Source organism: Arachis stenosperma, chromosome 8, assembly GCF_014773155.1.
Source record: "Arachis stenosperma cultivar V10309 chromosome 8, arast.V10309.gnm1.PFL2, whole genome shotgun sequence".
Classification (NCBI taxonomy): domain Eukaryota; kingdom Viridiplantae; phylum Streptophyta; class Magnoliopsida; order Fabales; family Fabaceae; genus Arachis; species Arachis stenosperma.
In genome coordinates, this window is record NC_080384.1 from 15,039,237 (window position 1) to 15,047,766 (window position 8,530).

At 31.9% G+C, this 8,530-nt stretch overlaps 1 protein-coding gene across 1 annotated transcript; it reads right to left on the minus strand.

Annotated features, from left to right (window-relative positions):
• Positions 1 to 1,577: 1,577 nt before the first annotated feature.
• LOC130945012 (FCS-Like Zinc finger 6) lies at positions 1,578 to 2,323 on the minus strand. Its single transcript, XM_057873649.1, has 2 exons — positions 2,037 to 2,323; positions 1,578 to 1,953 (listed from the first exon to the last, which is right to left on the minus strand). Exons 1-2 carry the CDS (start codon positions 2,246 to 2,248, stop codon positions 1,812 to 1,814), a joined length of 354 nt encoding a protein of 117 aa, XP_057729632.1. The 5' UTR covers positions 2,249 to 2,323; the 3' UTR covers positions 1,578 to 1,811.
• Positions 2,324 to 8,530: the final 6,207 nt, after the last annotated feature.

The window sequence follows — 8,530 nt, forward strand, 5'->3', positions numbered from 1 at the left end:
CAACTCAATTTATCGAGCTCTTAATGAGTCAAATTCGAACTAATTTGACTCACTAACTTTACTCACTTCTAATCCTATTCACAAAAATAATAATCATCTTTTAAATTATTAAATATTTCAATAAAATAAATAATATTCTATAAATTTTTTTATCCTAAAATATATGATAATGTTAATTAAAAAATAATAGGATGACATAAATGATTAAATTCGATATAAATAATTTTCAAAGATGATGTATATAACATTTCTGTTTTTATCTATATATATGTCAATTCTATGTTATTTATTATTTGGTATTTAATTTTTATTTAATTTATTTTTTATAGTAAATTTTAAATATTTAAAAATTATTATTTTTATACTCTTTAAATTAAATATTAATTTTTATGTTTTTAAATTAAATACCAATACATATATATATATATATATAGCGTCCTGTGAATTATTCATTCTTGATCTCTCCTTTATCTTCCGGTTGCCATATCCCTTGCCCCCCTCTCTCTTTTCTCTCGCAATTTTCTGAAGGACACTGCTTTTTTTATATACAACTCGCACACCCTAACATGTTGTACTAAAAGGTTTTTTACTACTGTCTCCACTAAGACTTGAACTGAGATATGTGGTTTACGAGGCTTATAGATTGTCCACTAGCCTGAGAAGCTCGCCACAAAGAACCAAATCTTTCTCTCTCATTTACACATATGCTGCTCCTACTTTGAGTTTTCCGCAAGTTGTTACGAAAAAATTAATACAACTTACTCAATGCCAAGGCCCAAGTAAATATTCTGTAATTGGAATAAGCTTAAGCATATCCAGTTTCAGTGTCATTTGTCATATGACACTACCAACATGGTATGTAAAGTTTAAACAGCAGCAAGATTCGGTGGGATGATCATGTCATTAGATTCATAATTCAATTTGAACAATTAAAAATTGGAAAAAAAAAACTTTTATGTTATATATATTCAGGGTCAGCTTACGCATTTCTGCATTATTATTATAATCATCTTGGAAGAAAAGGGGAGTGGAGCTGTAGTGAGTAGTGACGGCATAAAGACTCATGACTCATGAGTCGCATCACGCTATTAATAATTTCCAACAGGGTTTACTACTAAAGTATGAACAAGTCCACCATTTTGGAACACTGTGATGACGGGAAAAAGAAAGCGGGGGCGACCAATTATTATTGTCAAAGACACAGGGAAATAGCATGCTAGCAAACTATACAATAAGTTTTCATACCACACTAAGCGTCCCAAAAAAAAAAAAAACTAGAACTATTTGGTAAGGACTATGATTATTCTAGAAAGAAAAAGTATAAGTAGACAATAAAAATACTAAACAATGTGAACAATAGATATATCAGATGTTCAATTCATTAAGTGTGCGGATGATTATTCTAATATTAAGATTTAGATGAGTAATTTGGGAATGGAGTGTGTTTTTACTTTATTGAACTAATTTTAGATTCTATTGTTTATATTGTTTACAAAAATTATTGTCTACCTATCAAAGTCTCTAGAAAGAAATTTTGTTTACCCCTAGTTATGATGATAGAAAATTGGAGAGAAAAGTAGTATAATATAGTACAGTATAGTAGGGCGTAGTTCAAAATTACATGCCCCGGTAGAAGCAGGGAACACCCACTATTGAAAAAACAAAACAGCAGCAGCAGCATGGTGGCGAAATATTACAGAGAAAACTAGGGGGGAGATTAGAGAAGAGTAGGGATATATGTACATATATTTTTGTAGTTAATTAAGGGCATGAGAGAGAGAGAGAGAGAGAGGGGTTATTTGGTGCTATTATTAGGTTGTTGCAAGTTGGGATCCAGAAGGTGCGGTTGCAACAAGTTGTTTGTTTGATGCCACAGCACACTTATCCTTCCTCTTTTCGTCCTGGTTCATCTGCTGTTGACGGCATTCCTGACTGCAGAACCCACTATCACCCCTGCCACCACACAAAATTCAAATACAAAAATACGTATATACATGTACACATACATAGTTATGGTCTTATGGGTGCGTATATACCTGTACATGTATATGTCAGAGCCAGGAACCAAGCGCCGTTTGCAGAGACAGCAAGCAAAAAGGAAGTCAGGGGTTTGTTCGGAGAGTGGGAATAGTGGCGGCGGTGGTGGCGGTGGTGGTGGTGGTGGTTTGGGATCCGTAGCGAGATCGAAGGTTATCTCAGACATGCTGGTGGTTCTCTTCATTGGAGGACGACCTCTCTTCCCTAACATCTTCTTCTTCTTGTTTCTTGAAGAAGGGTCAGAGAGAGAGAAATGGGACAGGTAGGTGAAGGAGAAGAAGAAATCAGCGAAGCTTGTAGGCACATAAAACAAGGAGAGTGAGAGAGAAGCCCGAAACACAGGAATCAATCTGAGCCGTTGATCAGAGTGAGATGATGAATTGATGATGCTGTTCACTTCAATTCATCATTAACAAACAATATCTCACGTCAACACCCTAGGCCCTAACCTTCCTTTTCAATTATCTTACCCTCAATTAATTAATTAAATAAATCACAATTGGGTTTTAACAATCATTTTCGACATTACTTTACTGGTACTTATTAGTTATTATTACTGCCAATTTGGAATAAAAAAAGTCTAAGAGAGTTATAACTACAATAATTTTTTTACTTTTCATTTTAAAATTTAAAAAATCAAAGTAATAAAAAAAAATTTAATAATAAATTTATTTTTTAACTAATTGGCTTTACTTTTAATTAATTACTTTTTTATGGTAGCTTAAAAAAAACAAACAACAAAGAAAGAAATAAAAATAAACAAAAAACTGCTTAAGAAAGCCAATCCCATTAAATACTACTCTCAAACCCATTCTAAAGCAACGGAAGTTTTACTTGAGGAGAAAGGGTCCTCACTCCTCATTGCAGTCTTTGCCATGATATCTGCTACTGTATTTGCATCTCTCAAGATTAATCGGAGATTAGCACATCATTTTCAAGACATAATATCTTGGATTTTTAACACCAAAGAATCAATAAAACTAGAGCAATCCTGTAAATTATTAACAATAGTAAAGGCGGCCAAACAGTCTGTCTCACATACAATATCTCTTTACTCCGAGTCCCATGCTAAAAAAAGCCTCTCCAAATAGCAAACAACTTTCCCTTGCAAAATGCTACGACTATCAATTGTTCCCAAACAGCCTCGTTGCCATCTTCCCTTCCAATCTCTGCTAACACAAGTAAAACCAACCCGAACACCATTGCCAGGATAGCTAGCATCACAATTAATCTTAAAGGTACCAACTAAGGGAGAATCCAAGAGCCACTAATGGTGGAGGAGAGAGACAATCGTTGCAACTCAAAAATATTTTGGAACTCCTTTTCTAAGGACAAAGCCATACCAGTCACCTTGTTTGTGGTCCAATGCTCGTGAGGATGAAAGATCTCGTTATTCCTCGAATGCCAAATTTACCAGAGACCAGAAAAGAATCTAAAGGGGTGCTGCTTGCTATATATTATGTACGAACCAACTCATCAAATCTAGGGATGGCAACGGGGCGGGTTTTTGCTCTACCCGACCCCGCCCCGCCATACAACAACTTGCATAGAACCCGCCCCGCTCCTACCCGCCCCTATAATTATTAAAATCTAATAAATAAAATTAAATTTCAAAATTTATATAACCATCATCACATACATAATATAAACTAAAGTAAAAATTTAAATATGATACAATATTATTAATCATTTACTAACTATTTTACATATATATATATATATATATATTAAAATTATATATTTTATATATATGCCGGGGCGGGTATTACCTAAATCCGATCTTGTCCCGCCCCTCCTAAAATCCGCCCCGCTTAAAGCCCGCCCCGGTGCTTGTGGGTAATTATCCGCCCTGAGCGGGTAGGGCGGGGTGGGTACCCGCGGGTTCGGGTGGTGTTGCCATCCCTAATCAAATCCACTGATTGACCGGAGATCCCAAAACTTACCAAACTAGCTGGGCTTTTGGAGAATCTCGAATGCAATGTAAAACCAATTCTTGACCTGAGAAACATCGTGGACAGCTATCCGTGTGTGAAATGCCCCTCCTAAAACGAAATGCAGCAGTAGGAAGAGTCTCCCGAAGACATAGCTAGGCAAAAAAATTGTACTTTTTCGGAACATATTGACGCCAAAGCCAAAGCCAATTAACCCTATCCTCCCAATTAAACATCTTTTTACTGAGTCACAAATAGCCACTACGAGTATCATAAACCTTTGAAGCCACACTAGTCCAACACCAACCGACCTCTAAACCAGCTTGAACGTCCGGGTTGTAAGAATTAATGTTGCTCTGCAGAGACTAATTCAGAGGATAATAGATATTCTCAAGGTTCTACTGTCCAAATGACCAAAGGTCAAGATCCTGATATCCGAATCAGAAATGTGAACATAATCCATCTCATGACATAGTCGCCCATCTCTTCTCTATTTAGAAAACCAAAAGTTCTGTTCCAAATTTCCAATGCACCAAATAAAACCTTCCTTCAGGATACCCTAAGCTCGACATATACTCTTTCAAACATAAGATTCCCTTCCTTGAGACCGACTGAAACAATCATCCTTAGAAGAATGGTATTTCTCCGTCAACAGTTGAACCCATAGCTTGTCAGGATGGTGAAAAAGTTGTCAAACTAGCTTTTCAAGAAGAGCAATATTAGAACAAAAAGGATCTCTAATTCTCAGACTCCAAACTTCTTAGGGGTGTTCAACACCTTCCAGTTAACTAGATTCAGGCCTCTACCATCAGTTTGACCCTTTCATAGAAAATTTCGCATCATAGATTCTATCTAATTAGTTACCCCTTTAGGAAAGAGAGATACTTGTATGTGGTAAGTAGGAATCGCAGTCACTACCGAATTGAATAAATAGAGTCTGCCCGCCTTATTAAGCAATCTCCCTTTTCACCTGGCTAGCCTTCTCCGAATCTTGTCCAGAACATCATTGAAGTTTGCACGTGTCACCTGAGAGTGATTAAGGTTCACCCCTAAATACTTGCCCAAATTCTGGATGAATCTGATAGAAGACACTCTAGTAAAAATATCCTTTTTTGTCGCCGAAACATTCCTGGAGCATAGCGCTTTAGATTTCTCTACATTAATCTTCATCCCAGAGGCTCTGCAAAAATTTTTCAAAGCTACCATCACAGTTTGAACTTACTGTTTTTCGACTTTACAGAAAAAAAAGTAAATTATTGATAAACATCAAATGAGAAATTCTTGAACCCTCTAAAATCTTAACAAATATATTATTTTTACTGTTACATGGCATAACAAATATATTATTTTATATAGATACATTTTAACTTTTTTATGTATTTAATATATGATAAATATAAAAGCATTACTTTTAAATATTTTCTTAAAATACATATTAATAAGACCAAACAAATCTTAACAAGCCATTTTTGCAGTTTTTAATAAAACATGTATTTGACATTTATTGAAATATTACTTTTTATAGTATTTATTAATAAGTACACTATTTATTAGCTTCGAATTAAGTTTTTACATCTTAGAATTTATTTTAAAATACCTGTAATCCTTGTGTAAAAATGAGACAATATCAGTTTTTTTTTTCTAATTAACTAGAAAAATTTATAATAAAAATATTGTTACGATAAACTATTTAAGGTTTAATTATTATATTAATACTTTTAATTTTCATAAATTTATAATTAAGTTATTATAATTATTTATAAATTTGTAATTGATGTCTCATGCTAGATGAAAATTTTCAATTAAATTCTCTATTTTTTTTAAATTACAAAAAAAATCCGTGAACTATTCATTTTGTGTTCCATGTATGATGAATCGTGAAATAATATAGAAGTGGATATTAGATATCTAGCATTATTATAACTTTTTATGGAAAGAAGAAACTACTAATATCTTAATTGAAATTTTTTATCTGATATAAAAATCGTTATAAATTTTAAAATTATAATAATCTAATTAAAAATGTGATAAAATAATAAGAAATAACAGAATAATTAAACTTATATTATACTTAAAAATTTTATGTATGCATATTAAATTAAATATTTAATACCTTTTGGAGTTGGTTCAAAGTTCAAACAATACATACTTAGTTTCTTTAAGTAAATTGTAAATTTGGGTATGGTAGTATATACAGGAAAACATTTCTTGCTGAAAAAATTAATTCTATTATAATGTGGTTTTTTCCTCAAATATGAGTATTTTTATTGGTGACTCAAATATGAGTATTTACTGTCACGGAAACCATGGTTTTGGAGGGGGAAATTGAATAGTTATTTTAAAATAAACTCGATAGTACTGTGAATGAAATTTTAATAATAATTAGCACATCAACTATAAGTATTCAAATGTCGTGTGAAAAGAAAAAGAAAAATAACAAGAATATTTGGAAACAGTAATAAACTAATAATCTAAAGTTAATTTGGAGTCATGCTTACTTATACTTCTTTAATTTTCTGAAAATAAATGTCCATTGCATCGAGAACTTTGGATACTTTCGAATCACTAATAAAAAAGAAGCCACTTTGGGTGAATCTCATTTGCTAGATGGGTATCCATATGTTTATATAATTATAGTAACATTTTTTATAATATAGCATTAGTATATAATGTACCTACAATCGCATAAGGGAAACCATAGTGTGGTGTGGTCATAGTTCATCATCCAGTTATAAATAAATATCTATATAGTTACGAGTTCAATCTCTACTGTTAAAAATGAAAAACATTTTTTAACCAATCACGACAAAAAAAATTATTATAATTATTATTAGTCACGGATAACATAGTTTCACCAAAAAATCAATTAATAAATAATTTCTTTCTTTAAAAGAATAATGTATTTTCAGTTTTTCACAAAGACCACAATAATCATTTATTTTTTTTAAAATAGTGTGAGAAACAAATATAATAAAAGAAAAAATAATGTGAGAAAAAACTATAGATTACAATATATTTATAATGATTATTATTATAACAGTTTTCATGAAAAAAACAAACGCATCTTGGACAGTGGATTAAGTTTGACGTGGTTCAATTAGCACCAAGGGTTGTGCTCCATTTGTAAACTTAGTAAATACAGTTAAAGGCTTAATATTAAGAAGTGCGACCAATAATTTATTTATATAATGTATATTATAGGGGTTATTGTTATGGTAATTAAAGTAGCTAATATAATTTTGATAATAATTTTTAAGTATTGTTAAAATTAAAATAATATTTATTTAATATTTAAAAATATTTTTAATTTTGAAAGATAAAAAAAAATATTATAAAAATATAAAAAAAGTGATTTTAATTTTTTACAAAATATTATCAAAATTATATAACTATTATAACTATCCAGTAATGATAACCAACCTAGACATTTTTTTATATAACATGTATACAGTAATTTGTATGATGGATAATTAACGTCTTAAGTATGAGAAGATCATGACTAATAGAGGACCAAAAAGAGAAAGACAAAAATTAAAAACAAAATCGCGAGCATGGCATGCTTTACGTGAGATTAGGGTTGTTCAAGATCCGTTCCAATCCGAAATTTATTCTGGATCCGAGATATATTTTATCAGATTCGAGTTTTCATTTTTTATTTGGTGTTATTTTTGGATTAGGTTCGGATTTTGTTTCGTGTTACCTGATCCGGTCTCGAAGTTATTTTTTATAATAAAAAACATATATTTGAGTTAATTAGTAATGTTATATTATATTTTTATAATTTAATTAATATTTTTATATTATAATTTTATACTTTCATTGTTGTCCTTGAGATTCACGCAAATACCCATAGTAATCCCTAAGATCTCGATTTTTCTATTGTAGTCCTCCAGATAGAGCTCCGAGCACTCAAACTGGTCCCTGAGTATATTTCTGGTGATGACTCATTACCGGAGCGCTGACGTGGACTCGGTTTGCCACGCTGGAATGGTCCCAACGACTAGCTGAGCTGGCTAATTTCCAAATTACACCTAGATTGGTCCCTCTTATTGTATGTAACCCTAAATCCCCAAATTCTCAGACACTTCATCTCTTCGTCTTGTTCATCTCTTCTCCTTCTTCTTTCATACACTTCTTCCTGTTCATTTTTTTGCGATATATATTGGTGCTTCGATGTTATGAGGAGTTGGTGGTTTACCATCTGCATAAGCATACCTTGACTCGAGATCCATGAGAAATTGGTGGCGAACCATCTGCATTGTTTGGCAAGAAGATCTCCCACACACCAAATTCATTCTATTTGGATATATTAATCGAAGATGATTACATGCTCCAACTAGCATAATCATTTGCATACATTAATCAAAACATACCGGAGTCATTACAGCGGCATTTGGATTCCAATTGTTGAAGTCTCTAATTAATACTGCTGACTGAGAAAATATCCAATCATTTTTAAGACACATGTCAAGCTATATTTCTACATCAAAAACAAGATTTTTGTTGAACATTATATAAACATACAAAACAGATTTTTTAATAATACAACCTCTTAAATTAAA

Bases quoted from the DNA above. Each gene is read 5' to 3' on its own strand.
- LOC130945012 (XM_057873649.1), bottom strand. From the start codon at position 2,248: ATGTTAGGGAAGAGAGGTCGTCCTCCAATGAAGAGAACCACCAGCATG. The intron at 1,954-2,036 runs GTATATACGCAC...GTGTGGTGGCAG, and splicing joins TCTGACATATACATGTACAG to GGGTGATAGTGGGTTCTGCA.